The 24,555-nt window shown below is 46.6% G+C and overlaps 1 protein-coding gene across 1 annotated transcript in view; it reads right to left on the reverse strand.

The window, feature by feature from the left end:
- FAM135B (family with sequence similarity 135 member B) overlaps window positions 1–24,555 on the reverse strand; it is a 162,296-nt gene that overhangs the window by 71,795 nt on the left and 65,946 nt on the right. The window contains exons 3-6 of the mRNA XM_027132349.1: window positions 18,322–18,461; window positions 10,714–10,784; window positions 5,047–5,220; window positions 1,682–1,808 (exon numbers count right to left, since the gene is read on the reverse strand). Of these exons, the coding sequence (XP_026988150.1) occupies window positions 1,682–1,808; window positions 5,047–5,220; window positions 10,714–10,784; window positions 18,322–18,461 (512 nt within the window). The remainder of the gene's footprint in view (window positions 1–1,681; window positions 1,809–5,046; window positions 5,221–10,713; window positions 10,785–18,321; window positions 18,462–24,555) is intronic.

Below are 24,555 nucleotides of genomic sequence, written 5' to 3' on the forward strand. Positions count from 1 at the left end.
GGTCCCCTGTCCCTCAGGAGGGTCTTGGCAATTTTCTTCTAAGCTCCACTCTTGAGAACATGTGACACAGCCGCCAGGACAAGATGGAAACTTGACGGGGCAGCTTTTGCGGCCAGACTTCCTGGTTGGGCTCAGAGCTGGGAAAGGTGATGTCACAGGAGAGCCAGCCGAGTGTAGGACCGGATGTGCTGGAACGTCTGCGGACAGGGCTGGGCTGCACGGGGAGATGCAGCATCTCTTTTGGGGGCTGGCCGAGCGGGCAAATTTTCCCACTTACGACACGGGTTGTATGATGGTTAACTGTGTGTGTCAACCTGACTAGGACACAGGGTACCCAGATATTTGGTTAAAAATCGTTCTGGGTGTGTCTGTGAGGCTGTTTCTGGATGAGATGAACGTTTCAAAGAGCAGCATGAGTAAAGCAGATTGCCCTCCCCAGCGTGGGTGGGCAACATGCACTCCATCAACGGTCTGAGCAGAACAAAAAGGCTGAGTGAGAGAGGGTTTCTCTCTCTTCCTGTCTTTGCACTGGGACACAGGTTTTCTCCTGCCTTAAAACTCAGACTCAGGGACTTCCCTGGTAGTCCAGTGGTTCAGAGTCCGCCTTCCAAAACAGGGGACACAGGTTCGATCTCTGGTCGGGGAAGTAAGCTCCCACATGCCACGGGGCAACTAAGCCCACGGGCCCCAACTAGAGAGCCCGTGTGCCGCAATGAGGATCCCGCATGCCGCAACTGAGACCCGAGGCAGCCAAAATAAATAAATAAATAAATGTTTAAAAACAAAACAAACAAACAAAAAACCTCAGACTCAGATAGGAGTTTACACCATTGACTCTCCCACATCTCTAGGACGCAGATGTCACATCGTGGGACCTTTCATCCTCCAAGATAGCATGAGACAATTTCTTATAATATAGAAGGGAGATGCATAAATGTCTCGTCTCTATCTATCACCTCTTATTGATTCTATTTCTCTGGTGAGCCCAGACAAATACAATCTGGTTATTTCTGAGCAGGCCCCTAATAATAGCAATCGTGTATTGGCTCAAAAGAAATATAGAGTAATGCTGTAGATGCCTAAAGCCCTGTGTGTCACAGAAGTGTAACAACAGGTGTTTCTTAGGAAGAAGGACCAAGGGGAAGGACAGGGTACGCATATTTACTGAGCACCTACTGAGTACCAAGTACTGGTCTAAGCACTTTTTATCCATTACAGCAACGAATACACATATTATCCTGTGAGGTTATTAACTATTAGCAACCCCACTCTACAGGTGGGAAAACTGAGGCTCAGAGAAGTAAGCAGATGAAGGATCGAGCCAGGTTTTGAAATGAGCTTAATGTGAATGGGCTTTTGAGGTTCCACACGGTCCGGGGGAAGCCCTTCACAGCACATCCCATGACCTCCACGGAACCATATCCTTCGAGTTACCTATGGAAGAGGCGCCACGTGAAGACGCTCCTCCCTGCATCAACCCTGGGGCCTGGCACTGGGAACACGTTCGATGAATGCAGCAGCCATCAGAGAAGGGATGGACGCATCGACGAGAGGAAGGGGCGCAGGGAGCAAGGAGCCTCTACCAGAGACATTGGAAAGGAGCCAAGATCTCACAGAACAGACGCAGCCTGCAAAGTGAAGTCTGCAAGGCTTGGGGCCTCTGCCCCCAGGCAGACATTACCTCTGAGGAAGTCGGCTTGCAGTATCCAGCTCCAAAGACCAGGTTTTCCAGGGAAAGGCTAGACTGTTCTGGTCCTGTATCTGGGCCGCCTTTCCCAAGCCAGGAGCCTCTTCCTGGACGAGTAAAACTGAAAAGAAGGGAATAGAAAGAATTGCAAATTTATATGATTTTTTTCTAAAAGGATGTGAAGAAAGTGATGGGGCCAATAATTCAGGCCCTGGATGCTGTTATCGGGGAGCCTATGAGATAAGCCGTTTCGAAGAAGTAGCTCACCCTCGAGGGACGCTTGGGTGGGACTTTCTGATGCTGCCGTGACAAGTGGGTGCAACTGGCACGTGAGCCTGGGGGCCAAGGATGACACACATCCCACTATGTGTACCGAGAAACGCCCCCCAAATGCCCACAACCTGCCTGCTGAGACTCACTGGGGCAGAAGTTACTTAACCACCTGGGCAGGTGGGACGGGATTCTGGCCAGAGGCCAAGGGCAGCCTCCACCTGCCCTGGTCTGAGCCCCTCCCCTCTCCTTTCACTGGCATAACCCGAGCGCGATCCCTCAACCCCCATCCCCTCCCTGAACCTCTGTTCTTCTGTGGAAGAGCGTAAAACGATACCCACCTCCACGACCCCCGCGGGAGTCTCATAGGATCGTGGATGTCAAAGACTCTCACCGCATCGATGCTACTTAGAAACACTGTACCTGTTCCCAGACAAAAACACAGACCCTGCCCAGCTCTGCAAGTCATCACAAGATCAACCGGCAGAGTGTGTCTGCAATCGTCAACTTTAGGATCAGAGGAGATTAGAAAAGTCTGTGTGAGCTGAATTCATCTTATTTGGGTTTACGATCATTTCTCTCTCCCTCAACCTTTTCGATTTTCACCAATGGATCTATCGGTAAAGTCTACTTAAACCTCTTTTCCCTTTCTTTCAGATCCCTTCTATTAAACACCCTAATGGTTAATTGTCATGTCATATTGTGAACACTTTTTTATGGGCATGTCTAATCCCCCCAGGAAGAGCAAAAGTCTCCAATGGCCAAGAGGGTCTTGATAATACAAGGCCCCAGATGGCATTATCTCCAGCCTAGGTGCTCAAGAAATATTTGTGGAAGGATTGAACTTCCACCTTCCAGAGTAAAAGCTTGATGGGGAAATAAAGCTAACGTTATATTTTGGTTTAACTCATTTATTCAAATACTTAGCGGGCTAATGCTATATGCCAGACAGTGTGTGAGGTACTTGGGTGGCAAGATGGTTAAGGCATGGTCCTCAGTGTAAAGACATTTGGGTCTAGACAGGGAGGCAGATGTAATATATACAATGCGGGTAAACTCAGGCCAGTGAGAACAGAAGGGAAGTTTACAAACCAAGCTGGGTGAAAGGGATGAACAGCTAGAGATGATACTTAAGCAGAGTACGTATCGCCAAGTGGTTAAGAGGCAACCGGTAGAGCTGGGCTGCCAGGGTTGAAATCCCAGAAGCAGCATCTGTCAGCTCCGTGGGGAAAGTTTTAAACTTCCCAGTGCCTCTGTTTCCTCGTTAGTCAGAAGAATTGATACCAGCACCTTAACAGTGGGGTTGTTTGAGGATTCCATGAGCTTAGCCACATACGCCTTTAAATACCATGTCTGGCAAATAGTAATGATTCAATAAATGCTAGAAGTTATTGTCAATAATACTACAAAAATAATAAAATCTAATATAACCATTATATTTATATAGCTATTTTGAAAATACCACAAATACAATCAACTCTATTAAAATCATTTCTCCCATCTGTTTAGAACTGAGATTCGAAGCAAGTCTACAGTTTAGCTAGAACATGGGTAAAAGGAACGTTGCAGAAGAAATGCAGAACATGTGTAAGAGCAGCAATGCTCGTGGCGCGTTCAGGGCACCGACTGTAAATCAGTCGCTAGAATAACTCGCTAGTTGTCTTCAGTGTGGCCTTGAGTAGCTGACGCTCTCAAGTGAAATCAAACTGCACCCATCTGAGAGTTAAACACTGAGGGTTAAACAGACCTCAGTCTGTTTCAGGGAAGGTGAAGGATCTTTTGCGGTTAAATTTTCATTTCACACCTGCTTCTTCCCGGCTGGATTTAACAGTTGCTGCTGAAACTGCTTTTCTGGAAAAACTGGAGCTTGCCCTACTTGACAGGTATTTCCCATAACCTTAAAGTGTTCCCAGCCACTGTGAACGAACTCACAGAAATGCTTCCTGCAAAATCCAGAGAACAGAAGGCAGTTCTATTTTTACCCCCATCCCTGGAGAAGCCTAATCTCTCATGGTGAATTTCTATCTGCACTGCTCTCCAGCAAGGTGGCTGCAGACAAACCTGTAAAGCACTGTTTCTGTCAGGAGGTTAAACTTTCTATGCAGAGTGTCTAAAATTGCCCCATGAGCGAGCAGAGCCCGGGACGGAGCTCAGCAAGCAGATAGGCACAGCGACTGGCAGAAGCACATCTGGTCACATAGCCCGGCCAAGGTCTCATTTCCTACTCTTTGACCCCAGCAGGGGATCGGGACCCCTGCCTAACAGTGAGTGGGGACCGGAGTCTCCACCACATGCCTTTCAACCCCCAGCACTGAAAAGGGACATTGGGAAAGCTCCCTTCCAGAAACTCCATGCTGCAAGATTGCATCCCCGAATATCCCTTTGCCCACGTGTGCAACCCGTGCCCCCATGCATGTGGGAGGTTTGAGGTGAGCTGATGTCCACATCTGGCGATTCCAGGTGCTTGGAGGAAGACACCCGGGCACAGTACAATGTGCTCATTGCTGTCGGCTCTGTCCCTCTGCTTAAGTCATTCAGAGAACCTCAGTGCTTCGTGGGACCACGGAGATGCTCTGGGACAATTCACTGAAGGGCGAGCACAGGGCCACTCAGGTGGTCCTATCGTTGAACAAATAGTTACTGGAGGAAGGGGCAGAAAATCGTGCGCCTGGCACTGTCCTCGTGTGAGAGTCACTAAAACCTTAAATGGACGAGACCCACAAGCGTCCCTGGTTTAGGGATGAAGACTGTGTGTCTCAGGGGTGTTAGGCGACTTTTCAAATAAGACAGGGTTAGAAAAAAGCCAGTTCAGGTGAAGGCAGCAGGTCTACCCATTCAGCACCAAGGTTCCCTGCCGGTGTCCTCCTGACTCCAGGGGCACCCGCTCCAACATCCCTGCCCATCTCTCCCCTGCCCTGCAGTGAGGGCTCAGAGCCTAAACCTGCAGCCTGGGGGAAGCTCCTCCGGCCTGAGCTGATCTCTCCTGGCCAGCTCTCAGCATCTCAGCCACACGGGAGACTCAAGTGTAACAAGAAACCCAAAGCGCGCCCCTCCGCCTCCCCGTAACAGCAGGGCTCGCAACCTCATACCTGATCAGGGGCTGTTGCAGGGCCACCAGGGCAGCGTGGATGGTCACCGAGATCACCGACAGGTGGAAATAGTCGAACATGACGGGGACCTGGTGATGCAGGCCTCTCCGGGGGTGGAAGTGCAGGCCCAGAGCACGGCTGCTGATCACGGGGACCCCGGCCATGTCCCGCAGCCTGGAAGGCAAGCGAGTGACTCACGTGAGTGGTGGCAGGTTGTCCCTGCTGCCAGCCAGGTGGGTCCACAAGGCAACCTCACCCACGCACAAGCACCGTGCCTGCCTCGGCTTATCCAGTTCCTGCAAATACTCTGATAGGCAGCAATTGTTTTCCCCGTGATGGGCAAAAGAAGCAACCGAGGCTAAGAGAGGGAAGAGAACTCGTGGGACATCACGCAGTTGCTATGCAGCAGAGCTGGGGCTCACACTCCGCTATTACCGACACGGAGCTCATCTGTCAGTGATGGAAAGATGCCCAGACACTTTTCCAGGCTCAACGGGGAAGCCCTCCCAGACCCCCATTCCCTGCTTGCTCTTGTATTTCCCCCACAGATGCCCAGCATAGCACTTCCTTTGTACCTCTGTGTTTTCTACTAGACTCCTACCTCTTAAGGGCAAGAACTGTGACTACTTCATTTTTGTATCCCTAACACCAAGCTTAGAATCTGGCATATTGGAGAAGTCGGTCAAATATCTCCTTATTAAAAGGGATATGTGACTGAATGAATAAATGAATAACCCCCAAAGAATAATAAAGAGTCTGATCAACTTCATCAAGGACTCCCCTACCTTCTTTCTAGCGTTTTGTAACTGGTATGTGTCTGATTCCCAAGAGATAAGCCAGCTGGTAAGCAGAGCCTAACAGAGTCTTTGGTTGTAAAAATGGGGCTGATCTTCCTCTAAATGAAAGCCATCCAGGGCTCATCTCCTCCTCTGCACACCAGTCACTCAGGCTCTCTGGGCGTCTCTGAATCAGACCCCTTGGGAAACCTGGATGGAGCGTCTTCTGTGAGCAGAGCAGAGAGCTCAGAGGATGTCCAGATGAGAAGCTTCTTCTTCCTCCATGGAGGAGGAAAAGAGACACAGACAGAAAACAGTGAGGGGAGCAAACTCCCAAGACCCCACCCAATGGGCTTTGCTTTCTGGAAATCCTTGTCGCTTAGAGCTTGGGTGCAAATGAATGCCAGGTAGAAGAGTTAACTAAATCAGCGGAGCCCAGCGTGACTCCGAAGTAGCCCACAAATGATGACCTCCTCTCTTACCAGGAAGAAGCCTGATGGCAGGGGGCACAGAGTGTCCTCTCCTGAGTCTCAGAAAGTCATTAACATTCATATTCACTATCATTCTGACAACTGTTTATTGCGGCCTTACTGTGAACTGAGCATGGCGTTCTTTCCCTTAATGCACATGACAATCATGTGAGGTATCCACTGACGTTATTCCGTTTATTGATGAGGAGGTAAAGCCAACGTGAGTTAACTGATTTGTTCAAAGTCACAAGGCCAAACCTAAAAGCTGGGCCCAGGTCTGTCTGACTCCACAGTCTGTTCTACACTACTGCACATAATTACTTTGAATCCATTCAGACACAGGCTGCTGCAAATCCTAGGACTGTCCTTAGGGCTTGAACAACAGGGGGTGAAATACATGTCAGGGTAGCAAAGATGTCAAAAACGTTAACAAGAATTTAAGCCACTTTAATAGGAGTAAAGAATGCAGAGTGAGGGAGGTGATAGCTCTTTTGTGCCCTGAAAGGAATAGAGCTAATTAATGGAGATAAAATACCAAATGTAAACTAGAGAGCTAGTGGGAAGCAGCCACATAGCACAGGGAGATCAGCTCGGTGTTTTGTGTCCACCTAGAGGGGTGGGATAGGGAGGGTGGGAGGGAGATGCAGGAGGGAGGGGATATGGGGATATGTGTATATGTATAGCTGATTCACTCTGTCATACAGTAGAAACTAACACACCATTGTAAAGCAATTATACTCCAATAAAGATGTTTAAAGAAAAAACAACTCAGTGCTGGGGGAGGGGGAGGTCTCAATTTAGAAAAAAAAACATAGAGGGAAAATGGATAGCACTGAGAGGAAAATGCCTGGGTTCTTATACAGGAACTAAAACCAGCAAAAAAATCAAACAAACAAAAAATGCAAAACACAGAGAAAGAGCCCTGGTGTTCAACTGAAGGGGAAGAGATGACTTAAAGAGATGACTTGTGTACCTGAACTGCGATCCAGACTGAGAATTTTTTGTTTTTTTGCGGTACGCGGGCCTCTCACTGTTGTGGCCTCTCCCATTGCGGAGCACAGGCTCCGGATGCGCAGGCTCAGCGGTCATGGCTCACGGGCCCAGCCGCTCCGCGGCATGTGGGATCTTCCCAGACCGGGGCACAAACCCGTGTCCCCTGCATCAGCAGGCAGACTCTCAAGCACTGCGCCACCAGGGACGTCCCCAGACTGAGAATTTTGGTGCGTGGTTACAAGGACTGAACTTGAGGGCAACTGAAGGAAGGCACAGAAGGATGACTTGTCCCTTGAAGTAAAGAGGAATTTCCTGATAAGCAGAAGTGTCCAGGGACAGAATGGGATATAATGGGGAGACGTGAGCTCCTGTCTCTGCGCAAGCACATGTTCATGGGTCTTTGCAGAGTAGCAGGTTCAAATGTGAGGTTACACTAGAGCACTGTTTCTCACCCTCAGTGATATTGATATTAGGGACTGAACAATGCTTTGCTGGGGAGCCAGGATGCAGTCCTGTGCATTGTGGGATGTTCAGCAGCGTCCCTGGACTCTACTCACTAGAAGCCAGTAGCACCCACCCACCCCCCGTGTAACAATTTAAAATGTCCCCAGAAATGGCCAAAATTCCCTGGGGGACAGGACTGTCCCACCCACATTGAGAACCACTGGACGAGATGGACATCAAGAGCCCTTCTGCCCCTGATATTAGATGCCATGCTTCTCTATTTTGATCCTGTTCAAGCCTAAACGGTTACAAAGAAGCTGACTGCCTGGGTCATGTTTCAAAGCCAAAAGTCTATCCCCAGGAAGTGCTACGGATGTCTTGTCACCCTTAAACCCAACTTATGAAAATGAAAAAATATGGCATTTTCAATTCTTCCCCAGCCTCTGGCTTCCTGTTCCTGTTAGCTAAGCACATACTCCATGAAAACGCTCTGCTCTGATTGTTGTTAAGTGCTTTGTACTATAGGGAGGAAGTGACAGATGGAAACCGGCCCCACCTGCATCTAGGAAGCCACGAAGAGGAAGAAGACATTGATCCGTGCCCTTGGCCTGGCTTAGGTATCACCTCTCTTAATCTTCATAACAGACCTATGAAGTACAGAATCTATAATGATGCCCATTTTATAAATGAGGCTACTGAGAGTTAGAAAAGGGCAGGGATGCACCCAGTGTCTCACAGTCAATGAGCACAAAGCCTGTTGCTGAAACTCCATACACTTTGTTTGGGCCAATCTCCTGTACACAGCCTCTCCATTAACTACAGTTTTGATGGTAAGAAGGTCACATCTATTGTGTCCACCATAACTTATCATTGAGGCTGCCTGGAGAGCTGGGTAGGGAATGACTTCCAGGCTGGGTTTGGGATCAATGGCAGGGTTCTGTGATCAAATGGAAATGTCTACCAGGGAGCTATGGATGAATACTTCTGAATGAAGGGGCACAGGAAGATAGGGCAGGGGGTGTTAATAAAATTAATAAAATGAGTGAATGACAGAAACCCTAAATAGTTGAGAGGGAATATGAGAGCAATAGAGACGAGGACTTCATTTCTGAGTTTATAGCTTAGAAGAAGGTCAGCCTCTTATGGGGCTTCTGAGTTCAATATGGTGCTAGAACAGTAAGTCCTGGAGATGGCGTGAGGGGGATAAGATTTCTCAAGCATCCACCATCCCACCAAGAGGTAAGCAGAAGTGATGAGAGAAGCAGGTGTCCAGAGGGGCTTGGGGTCCAGATAAAGACCCCAAGAGTGAGGGATCTGTGATGTTGAGCCCAGACGCAGCGGCAGGACCTTGGACAGATCCTCCGGCCAGCCCAGAGATGAGGCGTGACCATCTATGGTACATACACATCAGATGTCTATTCTCAAAGCACAGGCACAGTCAGGTTTCTGACATTTTAGTAGTGGTCCATCTGTGGTTCAGATCCCCTCTGATTCAATGCCCCGTGTTATGAAAACTCCCATAACAATCAGACACATCTCGGGGATGGGACAATCCTTGGGAAGGGAGCCAAAGCGCTAACAGTGCCTCTGAAATTTGAAGGGGTCGGGCAACCATTCCGCCAGCACTAGCCCCTTCTCCACTGGAGAAGGTGAAGCATTTGCTGCAGAGGCTGTAGAGATCAGAAGTGAGGATTAATTTCCCCGAAGTGGTCAGACTGTGCTGAGATTCTGCTACTAGAACAGATGGAAAAGAAGGACCTCCATTTTCACCTCAAGCTTAATGAGGGGAGTCTTCACGTGAGCATGCTCTGTGTCCCCTGGGGGAGCACAGGCCCTGGTGCCTGACTTATCCTGCAAAGGCCCTCAGGAGAGAAGCTGAGGGTGGCTGGATTGGCCAAAGAAGAGTCAGCAGCACTGGGGCGGGGGTCCCCACCAGTGTGAGACGAGGATGAAGGTGTTTGTGTCCATTATCCAAGAGCCAGATGTGCATTCCTCGGAGAAGAATCTGCCAAAAGAGCTTCCTGCAAGGAGCGAGCGACGCAACCATGGAGGCATCATTATATCAAAGAACAGCAGAGGCTGGGCGAGAGGGAGACCGCCTAACGGGTATAGCTCCACGGAAGACACAAGAACACCCCAGAGCGGAGAAAGCGGTGATCGAGCATCTACCCCGTTAAGAGCCCTGCTTGCAACTGAACCCATCACGTATGACTCCCTGCCCCACCTGCAATCTCCTCCCTCCTCCTTGTGCCTGGCCCTGCAAGACCCACACACCCCAAGGGGAAGACAGGAGGCTGTATCAAGCTGCTCACCACACCCAGCTGCTGCAGTGGGAGTTTCCTACCCCGAGAACGCCTGGAGCAGGGGTGCAGGGGAGCGAAGGCACAGTGTCAATGAAAAGAAGTTATAAATTGGATGAGAGTTTGGAGTTTTGGTAATACATTCGACTGGACTTTTTCATACCTGAAAAAAGGACTATCTATTCATGACATGAAAGAACAGAATTATTGAATCCGATAAGCAGGAAGCTGATGGACTTTCAATGTACGTCAATGGATTCTCAATTTTCAGAAAGTTGAAAGGTCATAGCAGACATTCAGTGTAAAGATGAGGGTCCCGGCAGGATCTCCTTTGATTCAGAAGGGGGCCTTGAGATCCGCAGCCTCATATGGACATTAATCTAAAGAGCTAATTAATACTGCATTGCAAGTGTACGGAGGCAGGTTCGGATATAAGAAGGTGCCGGTTCATAGAGCAGGAAGTCAGGAGTTCTCTGTGCCTGCAGCCTCTGAGCTACCTGCCTAAAATACATGCAGCTCTAAATGACCACATAGATATTCCTTGCCCTCATTTCTGCAGCTGATCAAGAACCAGGTTTCTAAGGGATGTTCTGAGGTCATGGCCATCAGGATACCTCAGGGCTGGAAAAGTGTTGGGCAAAGGAAACTCTATTATCACGATTCAAGGATTCCAAGGACACTCACTGTTGTTCACTGTCTGTAAAGTGCAAATCCACCTTGAGTTGGAAATCGACTTCACTTAGTGCCTCTTCCACCTAGAAGAGAAACAAAGTTTAAGGACTGGTCCAAATGAAACATGTAGCCGGCGGGTTTCCCAAAGTTTAGAAGAAGGAGCTCACAGCAAAATGAATGTCACTTATGTGTAAAGCAGAATTTCCATGCATGTTCTGTGGAATTCTAGTTGAATGCGGCGCCTGTATTACATGGACAGTAGAAGGAAGGGATTTATGTCAAATGTGGGGAAAAGCCAATTTGCAGGAAAAAAATGTGAAGTGAGTTTTCTAGACTGCAGGACTTTTGAGCACCTTATTTCCAGAACAGATGTGATCTGGAATCCTCTGAAGCAGGAGTGAAGTGTTCTGTGGCACGTGCTTTGGAAAGGTTGGAGCAGTGAATTTGCAGAGAGGAAACCCCACTTGGCTAGAGATGGGAAAATGTTGGAGGTGGTGTTACTGCTGGCACCTTCGAGGGGCTGACGCTATTCTTCAGGTTCATAGAGGAGGAAGCTGATGCTCAGAAAAGTCGTCAGTTCCCAAGGTGGCCCAGCTTTACACGCAAGCATATCCTTCACTTTTGTCTTGAGATCCATTACATCTAACCATTTATGCTTTCAGACACTTTAGCATTTCATGTCCTATCCATGACTGTTTCCATTCTTAGCTTTTAAAAAAAAAATCAGTTTTCATTCATTAGCACGGGAATCTATTTGTTCTACCTGCCAGCTTCTCAGGTACATCTAAAAGATGGTAACCCACGGCTCTTCTTTTCCCAAACTTAACACCTCATCATCCCCACCTCCAGGAGAGTCACTTGCTAAGTACCGGATCTAGCTGATGTCCCTACTCAGGAAACCCAGGTAAGTACTACACGCCTGTGACAGGGCGTCATCTCCTCCCCACAGCCACGCGGGATGGACCCCTTCTCCTCTGTGACCCACAAAACCTGTTTTTTTTTCCTATCTCAGCATTCAACACTTCCTATAAAATTGTCTCAGCTTTACAACTTTTGCGTTATAAGCCCAAGAGACAAATATTAGCTGCAGACACCTTTTGCTTAGTCCTGATCGTAGTTTTTACAATGTTTTGAACAAGTAGAAAACATTTAAAAATCAGGCAATTTCACATTTCCATTGCAGGTTTCCAGCTTCTGAAAAAACAATCCATGGATCTGGCCCTGTTGGGCTGGCATTCAGAAGCTCCACTTGGGTCGGGCTCAGGGGACTCTCTGACAAAATCCATCTGACTGTGGCTAATTCCCCCCGGGCCCTTTTCTTACCCAACATCCCCTGTCATCTGGTATCGTTATGGGAGAGACTAGTCTTAATCCATTCTGGATCCCCAGCTCCAGGGACAAGGTCCCGCCCACGGAAAGTATTCGTGTATCTTAAAGGATAAATAAAGCTCTTCTCCACCCCCCGCCCTTGGTTTTTATTTCTTTGCAAGAATATCCTCATTCTGTAGGGATGGAAATCTCTTACCCAAAGGCCTCTTTGGAAACGTGCTCCTGGTGAAGCATAGCTCAGGCAGAGACATATGGATGGAATTTATCTTTAGCTCCCCAGGGTTTTAAAATTTGTTTAAAAAAATTTTTTTAGGCATTTAAAAGTTAACATTTTGCTCAATCCAAGCGCTATGAATAACTTCCTCTCCTAGCTTTGTTTTGCATAATCACTTACCCGGCTTCATACACACAACCCAAGCAACACAGCCTCTTGTCACCAGTTCCTGGGAAATAAGACTGGCAGAGCAAGTCCTCCTAACCACCTCCAAGCATGCATTTGCCTACTTAACAAAAATTCGCTGTAAGCTCCCGTTTTAAACTTGCTGCAATTTCTTTGGAACAAGGAGAGAAATCCAGGCCCAAGATCAGCTGTGGCTGGATGGAGCCTGGCTATGACTTCACTTATGTCTCAATAAATCTTTAATTGCAAGATGCCCCAGAACGCAGTCACTGGTTTCTCTAGCCACTCATTTTTCTTCATTGGCTGTTGGCTACCTGCCCCTTCCTCCAAACACACATATTCACACGTGCACGCACACACACGCACACACTCACGCACGCATGCCCTTCCATTGCGCTACCTTATTTTCGTTAAAAGGATTGCTTCCTTTCAAGGGCGATTTTTAAAAATTGGAGTATAGTTGACTTACTGTGTTGTGTTAATTTCTGCTGTACAGCAAAGTGATTCAGTTATACATATATATACATTCTTTTTTCATCTTTTTTTCCATCATGGTTTATCACGGGTTATCGAATAGAGTTCCCTGTGCTCTTTATCCATCCTCTATATAATAGCTTACATCAGCTAACCTCAGCCTCCCAGGTAGATGACTTTTTTAGCATCGGGCAACAGTTTCACATAGTAGTGGAAATAAGAACAGCAGCTAGGATTACAGAGGAGTTACCGTGTAGCAGATACTACACAGGACAGCTACCACTGTCATATAGTATCTTATTTAATGTGGATAAAACTGTGAATTAAGACATATTGGCCTCACTTATAAATGAAAAAATTGAGACTTGCTGTAGGAAAGACACTTCCAAGGCTTAATCTGGGCTCCAAAGCCCAGATTCAGTCAAGGGTTCCTCACTTCTTCCGCCTTTTCCCAGGGTCTCATCTGTGTTGTGGGTTGTACAATCTCACGCTAGCTGATTTCAACTCTGCTCATAACAGTAGTAACCCTTGTATCTTCTCCTCCTTTATGAACTTCTCTCCTGAGCTGCATCATAGCTGGGGAGATAAGAAAGCAGTCTTGGAAGCCAAGCTACATGGGTACAAAGCTTGGCTCTCCGTTTATTAAGTATCTGTGTGACCTTGGGCCAATCAACCTCTCTAGGTTTGTTTGTTTTTTCATCTGTAAAATGGGGCTGAAATGATTACACTTACCCCTTAGATCACTGCTATTGTGTGACTATGTAAGAAAATGCACATAAAGGGCTTCACACAGTGTGTGAACAAAGCCCATTCTCAACAAATATTAGTTATTATAGTTATTTCCAACTTACTATGGGCCTGACCACCTAAAGGACCCCTTCGTCCAATAACGCCACACCCAGGCCTGCATACTGGTCACAAACACAGGCTTTGCGGTCAGACTGCCTGGGCTAGGTCTGGGCTGGGCTTAAGAATCTGCGTTTTAAAAAAGTACTGCCAGGGGACTAGGACATGGTGCATCTAGGAATCATACTTTGAGAAACGCTTTTCTTTTTGGAGCCCATAAAAATGCAACCATCCCACTCCTTGGCATATATCCGGAGAAAACTCTTATTCGAAAAGATACATGCACCCCAATGTTCATAGCAGCACTATTCACAATAGCCAAGACATGGAAGCAACCTAAATGTCCATCGACAGGTGAATGGCTAAAGAAGATGTGGTACATCTATACAATGGAATATTACTCTGCCATAAAAAAGAATGAAATATTGCCATTTGCAGCAACATGGGTGCACCTAGGGATCATCATACTAAGTGAAGTAAGTCAGACAGAGAAAGACAAATACCATAAGATATCACTTACATGTGGAATCTAAAATATGACTCAAGGGAATTTATTTATAAAACAGAAACAGACTCACAGACATAGAAAACAAACTTACGGTTACCAAAAGGGAAGGGGGTGGAGGAGGGATAAACTGAGAGTTTGGGATTAGCAGATGCAAACTACTATATATAAAATAGATAAACAACAAGGTCCTACTGTATAGTCCAGGGAACTATATTCAATCTCCTGTAATAAATCATAATGGGAAGGAGTATGAAAAAGAATATATATGTATATATAACTGAATCACTTTGCTGTACACTAGAAATTAACACAACATTGTAAATCAATTATACTTCAATTAAAAAATGCAACCTTGGGCTTCCCTGGTGGCGCAGTGGTTGAGAGTCCGCCTGCCGATGCAGGGGACGCGGGTTCGTGCCCCGGTCCGGGAGGATCCCACATGCCGCAGAGCGGCTAGGCCCGTGAGCCATGGCCGCTGAGCCTGCGTGTCCGGAGCCTGTGCTCCACAATGGGAGAGGCCACAGCAGTGAGAGGCCCGCGTACCGCAAAAAAAAAAAAAAAATGCAACCTTGTGCACAAAGATTATTTTCTGTAACATGTTCCTCTTCCTCTTCAGGACATTAAGCAACTTGCTGCTAATAACTGTATCTTCTCTGCCTTGTCTGCTGGGAAGCTCAGCACTGAATGTGTGGGCCAACATCTGCAAAGGTCCAGAACTATGCGTGTGCATTCTGGTCTGTTACATTTAACTCAGGCTTTAGCTCCCTGTTGTGTTTTTCCTGTACTTTGGCTCACTCTATTGCTATTTTTACCCTTTTACTATTCTGTGTATTTTGTCAGCCTTCCCAAATCTTCTGGGGGGGTGTTACACAAAGTGTATATAAATAATATACCTATCCTACTCCACACTCCCTGCTTCTTTGCAACTTTTATGAAAACATTTGTGCCTTAAGCTGTGATTAGTTCTCTCCATGGTCATCTCTTACATTTACTTGGGCACTAACTGTGTGGGCTGAATCTTCTCCGTGTCTGCACTTCCCATAGCCCAGGAAACGGTACGCTCGACGTGTTGGCATCGTATATGCCTGCCACTCACATTGATGGCTACGTACATGCAAGACCGTGAGCTCTGGCCAGCTGGCGATACGGCGTTTTGGCTGCCATAAACAGGTATTCACTGGAGCTGATGCATGCATTCCAGAGATACGCCTTTTATGAACTTATCCAATTAACTTTAATTGTCACTGATTTGGATGTAATGATTAATGATAACGCTGTTTGCTGCCATGTGGATTACCCCCAAAACAACAATAAATTATTAGCTTGTAGAGATAAGTGATTTTATATGCAGAAGAAAACAATATGTACCGTATGAACAAAGTCTTGTACAAAATATGTACAAGACTACAACCCAGGCTGGCAAACACACTGCCTGTTCAACCTCTGAACTATGGCTTGTTGCAAAGTCGCGTGAAGCTAAACTTGAGTGCTGGGAAACATTAACCTTGAAAAGCTTTAAACTGTTAGGGGCAGGAGGAAGAGTCTGATGGAATTAAGATGGAATAACGACCAAGAGACCTGAGTAATGTCCAAACCCAGCCTCCAGTCACAACCATTCTCCCCAGGAAGGTCTTTGAGATCAACGTGCCAAAGGACAACGGCCCGTGAGAAATCAAGTGACTTTCCTTAGTAGAATTCGGGGAAGCTGAGCTTGTGCATGAAGCCCACCTGGGAGTCCCTTAACCCTCAAAACCAGCTCCAGTATCTTTTCCTAAACCACCTGTGTCCACCAGAGTCCAGGAAAGAAGCAGATGATGCGCTCAGTTCATTAAAAAGAGTTGACTTACGAAGGTGTGGGGGGAACTCAGGGAAAGCAACCAATGCTGATGGCTGGGTACCTCGGGGTCAGTCCCTGCAGGACTCCTCAGCACCTCCTCATTCCCACCTCACAGTCTTTGTCCTAGCTGTGCCCTCCTCCCGGGATGCCTGGCCCCTCCTCAGCGTGTGGTCTCAGCTCAGTGCTGGCTGTGCAGGGAGCCCTCCCGTCTGCCGCTTCCCCTCCAGGAAGCAGTCGCCATCTCGTGTGAAGCTTGTGTTGAAGCTGAGCTCTTGGAAATCTGAGCATCCATCAGGAGGCAGCATCAGGTCTCGCACAGCGAGCCTGCCATGAGTTCTCTTCCACTCTGGGCCCAGCTGTAGTTTCACAGGACCTCCAACAGGGGTGAAAATTCCTGCTCTTCTTACCTTTGTGAGTGTATCTAATGGATGAGTGAGCTGAGCGAGAAGCAGTGGGAAGGCTCAGCGATAGAATATACAGGATGTATTTATTTGATTGCATGGTGATGTACTGATCTCACGTTAAAACGTAAGCTCTCAGACACCGGGGGTATCTTCTTGTTCATGATTTTCATCTCTAGCCCACAGCAGGTGCTCAACAGATCTTTGATGAATGGATGGATTCATAAATGAAGAATCAGTGACAGCTTTTCACATGTAGCCAAACAGGGGAACTCGTCACTACCTCAAACATAAAAGATGTGGACAAAAAGCCATGGGAGGGACTTCCCTGGTGGTCCAGTGGTTAAGACTCCGTGCTCCCAATGCAGGGGGCCTGGGTTCGATCCCTGGTCAGGGAACTAGATCTCGCAGGCCGCAACTAAAAGATCCTGCATGCCGCAACTAAAGATCCCGTGCGTGGCAACAAAGATCCCGGATGCTGCAGCTAAGACCTGGCTCAGCCGATAAATATATTTTTTTTAAAAGTCAACTGAATACAAAACTTTAAAAAAAACAAAAAGCCATAGGACATGAGAGGAGTATTAGATGGCCAGGAGAAGTCGTTATGCGTGCTATAACGCCTGTAGGGGATGCCTGTAGGGGACACGTGTCTGACTAGGCTCTCCTAAAGTAGGAGTATACTTCCACATCTTTAAAGATGCTCTAGCAGGGAATGACCAGCTGGCATGCGGTAACGGGTATTCGAGGTGGGGCTGGGGGAGTGAGAAAAACGGTTTAGACTTCAGATATTCTTTTGAAACATCTGATTTTTTTTAAAGGTACAAGTGATTTTTTTATTTTTTGAATACTTTTGGAGGATAGCTGATTTACAATGTTGTGTTAGTTTCAGGTGTACAGCAAAGTGAATCAGTTATACATATACATTTAGCCACTCTTTTTTAGATTCTTTTCCCATATAGGTCATTACAGAGTACTGACTAGAGTTCCCTGTGCTATACAGTAGGTCCTTATTAGTTATCTAACTAATATATAGTAGTGTGTATATGTCAATCCCAACATGCCAATCTGTCCCTCCCTTTCCCCCCAGTAACCATAAATTTTGAAACATTTGATGTTAATATCAGGTTACTATCAGATGTTAATCTCATAAATAGGAAATGTTCAATCAACTTGCTCCAAGGCCTCTGGGCCTTGACTCATGCTGTTTCCCCCTGTACGGGATGCCCTTCTTCTTTCTCAGTCTGATGGACTCTCAGTCCCAGCATCTCAAAGCCAGCTCCTTTGTTAAGCCGTTGATGTCCTCCCACAGAGCTCATCTCCAACCTTGGTGCCCCCTGTTCTTCTGCACATGCAGCCGGCACAGTGCATTTCAGCTACCAGGGCCTGTCTGTATATCTGTTTCTCTGATGGAGCACCCAGCGTCTGAGGGATCGGCCCTGCTGCCTTCTTCAGCTTTGCCCATCATCCGAGGGCCCGCCCCAAGCGCTGCACAAAGCAGATGCTCAGCAAACACCTGCCGATTGACCTGTTGACGGAGGCCCAGAAAGACGAGCAAATGGGCGAAGGAGGAATGAGTAAGACAGTCAGCAAGTCAGTCAATGGGACCCGCTTGGAACATGAAACAAGCAAGTATACAAACGAAAGCATGAGTACAAAAAGGAATAAATCAGGAGGTGCAGGAATGCTCTGAAATCCCCAGTCCCAATCTGTCAGATTTCAGAGTAAATGTACAACGTCTCCTTCACGTCCCATTCTCCTAGCACTGGATACAAAAGGCACAGGAGGGAAAAGCCATTCGTGGCTGGTAGAAGATTCCGGGACTTACCCTTTCACCATCTAAGAGCAAATGAGCTCGGAAGATCACGGCATCGTTGATGGGCACCTCTTCGTTCCTGTATAAGATCTGAAAGACTCGGCTGTGCACAGTGCTCTCGTGGACACAGGCTGAGTGCAGGCTGCCGCTGTCTGCAAAACAAGAACCGGTAGCAGCTCATGACTCCCATCCTGCCCTGGATCTGCGGCCTCCTCGGGGGTCAGGCCAGCTCAAGGAAAACAATGGCCCCAAACTGCATTCCAATTCCCAAAGACCAAAAGCCGCAGATGAATGTGATTCCATCACACAAGATCTATGGTCACTGAATCGGGACGGCATCTCAGCAAGAACCTTCTTCAGTCCTTTATAAGTCATAGGATCTTGGCTAAATCACCTGTCACGCAGTGGGCAGTGTTCCCTGGCTGGAAATTAGTACCTGCTGAATTCTTTACCTGCTCACATAACCCCTCCTTAATAAAGCCTTCCATAATCCCCCGCTCCTGAAAATAATGAGGACAAAAGCAGAGAGAGAGAAACAGAAATGGGTCTTCTACAAGGATATCCTAGCGTCCACAGAATCTCTCCCTCCTGAAAGTGTTGTTCGCACAGCACGTAGGATATGAAGGATGCTCTGTCTTGAGTTTTCGATAAATGTGCTAATTCTAATTACATGAGATATCCAGTTTTTTAAGGAACTTGCTCAATCCCATGTCTTCCAGTGCATTCTAAATGTACCTTAATCCCTAAACATTGTCTCAAAGTGAAGTTGAATTTCAAGAAGATAAACCTACTCAAGGAGGTTAAGAGATCTTCCTGCATCCACTGACCAGGGTTACTATGAAGAGAAAATGGGTGAATTCTTCCAAATCACTTAACACACAAACTGCAGAGTTGGAAAAATATAGAAATCTTCTAAAATAAATAATGGTACTATTTATATAATATAAAGCAAAGACAACTCATTCATAATAATGGCCAAGTGGTATTTCACAGCTTCCAAAGTGCTTTGCAAATGTGTTTCTTTCCTTAATCCTCACAGAAAATTGCTAGGGTAAGTTTTCACCACAGATGAAGAGACCAAGCCTCAAAGAAGGGGAGGGAGGTGTCACGACAGTCGCTATATGAGGAGGCGTTGTGTGGATTCATCCTCACATCCGCCTACTTAACAACTGAGAAAAGACGTCTTGGGTGAATGAATAAAATGCACCCATTTCCTAGCAAAAGACAGGTATGCTATGAAGCTCTACTGAAAAACGGAAATAGTGTGATTGCAAAGGGAAGCAAGAAATTTTTTTAAAAAGCCCAACCAGCAAAGGAAAACGGCTTGAGTGCCTTGTGCAGTGTCCCCAGCTGGCTGGAACAGTCCCTTGGAAACAGGGACAAAGGGTTACTGTCACCTCCCCATGCACAGTGATGCTTAACACCTGCATTGTAGCTTCAGAGTAGGGAAAAAGAAATGCAAAATCCCAGGTCTTTCCAAGGCCGTGCAGACATTCACGCTCCAATGTGCACTTCATCGTGAAGGAAATAAAATTTCTGGCCTGACACAGCCCTATTGAGACCTGTTGGATCCAAACTGATGTGGCTTTTCCACAGAAGGGATCCTTGCGCGCAAATGCCCTTCTGTTTTTATTTGCTGCACCAGCCCTTTTTCTATCACTGTCAAGGCCTGGTTGATCTATAAGCCAGACCGACAACGTGGCAGAGGATGCATGGGGTAAATACTCTGAAGGTCAGAGCAACACTGAGCCATCTAGGACCTGGAGGGACAGCCAGAAAAACAGTTCAATCACTTGCCTTCTTGGGCAAGTGACATCACTCCTCGTAACAGCAGCCTTGCCACGTGAAAAACGGGCATCTCCACACACTGACCTTCTGGGATCAGCGTAGACAGAAGAGGATAAAATAAATCAAGATCTGAAGAGCAAGCATGTCCTAGGCATGCGAAATGCAGGAGGATGACTTTTTCACTGTGTTTCGAGAAAGGTCGTAGCACTCTCTGTTGAATACAGTTCCACCGGCTACATATCTGTGGGAGACTGAGCTCCTCTGGTTTTGAGCAGATTGACGAACTAGATCACAGGACTCAGCAGTATTTACAGAAGATCGCGGCATCCCAAGGGGCCTCATTAGGCCCAGGATACAGAGGGCGCTCGTTCACACCTTGTTCTCCTCACCCTCTTATGCACCAGGTTCTGGACACCTAGAGGTGAGGGCAGTGCCTGCTCTCTCTACTCTGAAAGACCTTGCTCATACCTTGGGAGGCTGCCGCTTCCTAGCAGTGGGGTAAAAAGCCACTTTTCTCTTTAGACTGTTTTGTTGTTGTTGTTGTTGAAATCACAAACTCAACTGTTTTTTTTTTTTTTATCCTTTTGTAATGTTACATTGGTAAAAAGAACATGTCTTGGTCTATCCCAAGTGTTACTTCAAACATTCTGACACTTTTTTTTATTAATGTTATTGGAGTATGGTTGATTGACAGTGTTGTGTTAGCTTCAGGTGTATAGCAAAGTGATTCAGTCATATATATACATACATTCCTTCTTTTTCAGATTCTTTTCCCATATAGGTTATTACAGAACCTTGAGTTCCTTGTGCTGTACTGCAGGTTCCCACTGGCTATCCACTCTCTATATAGTAGTGTGTGTAAATTAATCCCAAGCTCCTAATTTATCCCCCGCTTTGTTTCCCCTTTGGTAAAACCATAAGTTTTTGAAATCTGTGAGTCTGTTTCTGTTTTGTAAATAAGTTCATTTATATCATTTTTAATTAGATTCCACATATGAGTGATATTATATATTTGTGTTTCCCTGTCTGACTTACTTCACTATTTACAATAGCCAAGTCACAGAAACAACCTAAATGTCCACTGACAGAGGAATGGATAAAGAAGATGTGGGGGGTGTGTGTGTGTGTGTGTGTATATATATATATATATATATATATATATATATATATAATGAAATATTACTCAGCCATTAAAAAAGAATGAAATGATGCCATTTGCAGCAACATGGATAAGCCTCGAGATTATCTTCAGACTGTTTTTACTTATTGTTTGGAGACCAGACCAGTGGTCCAATGAGAAGGTGTAGATTAGTCTTCCTACATATCTGTCTTCTTTTGTATGCGTCAGGGTTGATACCATGGATGAGTATCTGAAAGGAGAGTTAGAACTTTGAGGGAAAACAAGTCTGATGGAAAGAAGGTGGGAGGGGCAAGAGAAGGGGACAGAAGGAAGAGGAGGGCAGTAGAAAAAAGGGAGCAGAGCAGATGAGAGAGACACCTCTTCAGCGGCTCCCATTGTCCAAACAGTTTAATCTGGAACTTCAAACCAGAAAGCAAGAGTAAAAAATTTTTAGGTTCTGCTGTTTCTTTCCCCCCAAATGGCTGATACCAATACTTTGCATATCTTATGTGCCTCTAAGTGCTTACAACTCAAGTTACCCTCCCTCTGCTGAGAGCCCCCTCCAGCCCCAGAGGGCTCTGTGAGCGCAGATTACAAAGCACAGGTGTGCTTATCTGACAGGGACCCTCTACCCCAGAGTCCAAGCCGGGGAGCTCTCATGGGCATTGACTTGTAGACTGAATCTCACTCCCACTCTGGGAACACGGTCATGGCTCTGCCAGTACACAGGAGCTCCCCCAGAGAATCAGGTTTGCACTAAGCAGTCAAAACCCTGGGGGACCCCTTCCAGCCCTCCGGGCCTGAGGACGGCTGGGTGAGGTCTGGGCTATTTGAAAACAAAGATTCTAAGAAGCTATCACGGCACTTCTTGGAACCCAGGCCACATTCATATGGGAGAACATTCCAAAACATTAGAGTTCATGGAAGTTGAAAAAGCCAGGTCAGATCATGAGCAACTCAAGGTCAGAACCTTGGAGTTTATATGGTTTAGAACAGGATCTCCTTCAGCAAAGCAAAAATAGGTGTCCTAGACTTGCCCCACTGCTTTCTGGCTATGTGGCCTCGGGCAGGACAGTAAACAGGAGCTTAATTGAAGCAAGAGTCAAGTCCAGCTTATTTAAGTGATGAACGTCAGACTCAGATGAGATGAGAACTAAAGAGGTGTATGTATAACCGGGAAATTCTCAAAACCCAAGCAGCGTTCCTGGTAAGATAAGGAGGATGATGACTCTTTACACTAGATAACTGTCTGGCTATTTCTAGGAACAGTAAGGACAGAAAGTCACCTTGGAGCCAAGGTTTATTATTGTTTCTAACTGTTTCAAAGAGTAGGCAGAAGAAAAAAGCCACCTGAAGTAGACGTTCACTGTTTTCCCAGAGAATGGGCAGAATGACCTTCAGTATCACATAAGCTTTGTCGGATTGGTAAGGCCGCTGCACACTCACTCACGCCAGGGCAGAGAGCTGTGGCGTGACCTTCTGTGATTCCATCAAGGCGGCTACCTTTCCTGGAGACCCTATCACAGGAGTACAAGTGGAACGGTCTGCTTCGAGAGAGGAGGAAATTCTGGGAGCAAAGAGACCAAGATCTTGATGACCTTTTCTGGAGTTTGGAAGTTGGGGAGGTCTGTTACACTGGGACAGACTTTTCCTGATGTAGGAGGTATTAACATACTGTGTGGATCAGGCATGGAAAGCTTGTTCCTGGAAGTAGAAGGACTTTGAAGAAAGCTAGGGCCTGAAATGATGACTCTGGACATTGCCCACGGGCAAGGGGTTTGTAAGCAGAAGGCTGATTTTGTTACACGGTGACCTGAAAAGCTCTGTGGACCCATCTATCCTGGCACAAAGGCTGTGCTTTGTAGAGTAATGGCATTGGGGTTCCGAGGCTTGTGCCCACGAGGTCCGTAGGGATGCTTGTGGAAGCAAGTTCACCACTGAGAGGACGAACCTTCTCGGAACTCTAGAGAATCACCTTCAACGGAGCAGCGGCACAGCCACGAGAAGCCCAGAGCAAGGGACCAAGCAACCCAGTTTTCTCCTAGCCTGGCATTCAGAAAAGGACCCTGGTCCACTGTGGAATCTCAGAGCTTCTTGGACAATATGAGACGGGGGAGGCATGCTGGCACGTCTGCCAACAGGGCATTTAGAGACACAAGCCCGTTTGTGGAATAGCCAAAGAGTTGTGAACATACTGGCACCTTCAGTATTTGAAGCGTATCAGACGGATGATACATCAAAAAAGGGCTGCATTTTAGTTGTCATTTTTATTTTGCCATTTGAAAGAAAGCAAATGTTTTTCTTACTTTCTACTTGACCCTCTGTACATGGAATATTAAATATTTTGTTTCAGTGCCCATAGAGATGAGTGTGAGCCTTAACCATATCTCCAGATTAATATGTTTCTATGGGTTTTGCTATAAAATATATTAATTCATTAAATTCTTATGAATCACCTGCTATGCATCAAGTCATAGGTTAAAACAAAACAAAACAGATTCAGTCATCGACAATCATAGGGTCCTTCACAGAGAACAGACCTGTGGTTGCTAAGGGGGAGGGGGAGGGGGGAAGGGATGGAGTGGGGGTTTGCGACTGGCAGATGCAAACTACTGTATATAGAATGGATAACCAGCAAGATGGATAAACAACAAGATAGATAAACAACAAGGTCCTACCGTATGGCACAGGGAACTATATTCAATATCCTGTGATAAACCGTAATGGAAAAGAATACGAAAAAGAATGTATGTATGTATGTATATATAGATATATACACACACACACATATAAACTGAATCACTTTGCTGTACAGCAGAAATTAACACAACATTGTAAATCAACTCTACTTCAATAAAACAAAGTAAACGAAAACGAAACAAAACAAAACAAAAACAATCATAGGGTTCCTTGCGGGGTGTTCCTGTCTGGAACATCTATCCATGGAGTAGGGATGAGAAGTCCCTTAATTGTTCACCTCCACAGACTTCTCCTTGTCTGAACGAATTTCTCAGCTTTCCAGATACACTGCATTATTTAAAACATCCTATATAGGCTACTTTAGCAGTTTTAATGGAGGGAGCAAATTCTGTACAACAAACTGGGTTTGGGCACAGATGTTGTTACTTATAACTCTATGGTTTGAAAAAGTCACTTCTGCGCTTCCCTGGTGGCGCAGTGGTTGAGAGTCCGCCTGCCGATGCAGGGGACGCGGGTTCGTGCCCCGGTCCGGGAAGATCCCACATGCCGCAGGGCGGCTGGGCCCGTGAGCCGTGGCCGCTGAGCATGCGCGTCCGGAGCCTGTGCTCCGCAACGGGAGGGGCCACAACAGTGAGAGG

Source organism: Aethalodelphis obliquidens, unplaced genomic scaffold (genome assembly GCF_003676395.1).
Source record: "Aethalodelphis obliquidens isolate GAN/ISIS:26980383/991018 unplaced genomic scaffold, ASM367639v1 scaffold41, whole genome shotgun sequence".
NCBI lineage: Eukaryota > Metazoa > Chordata > Mammalia > Artiodactyla > Delphinidae > Aethalodelphis > Aethalodelphis obliquidens.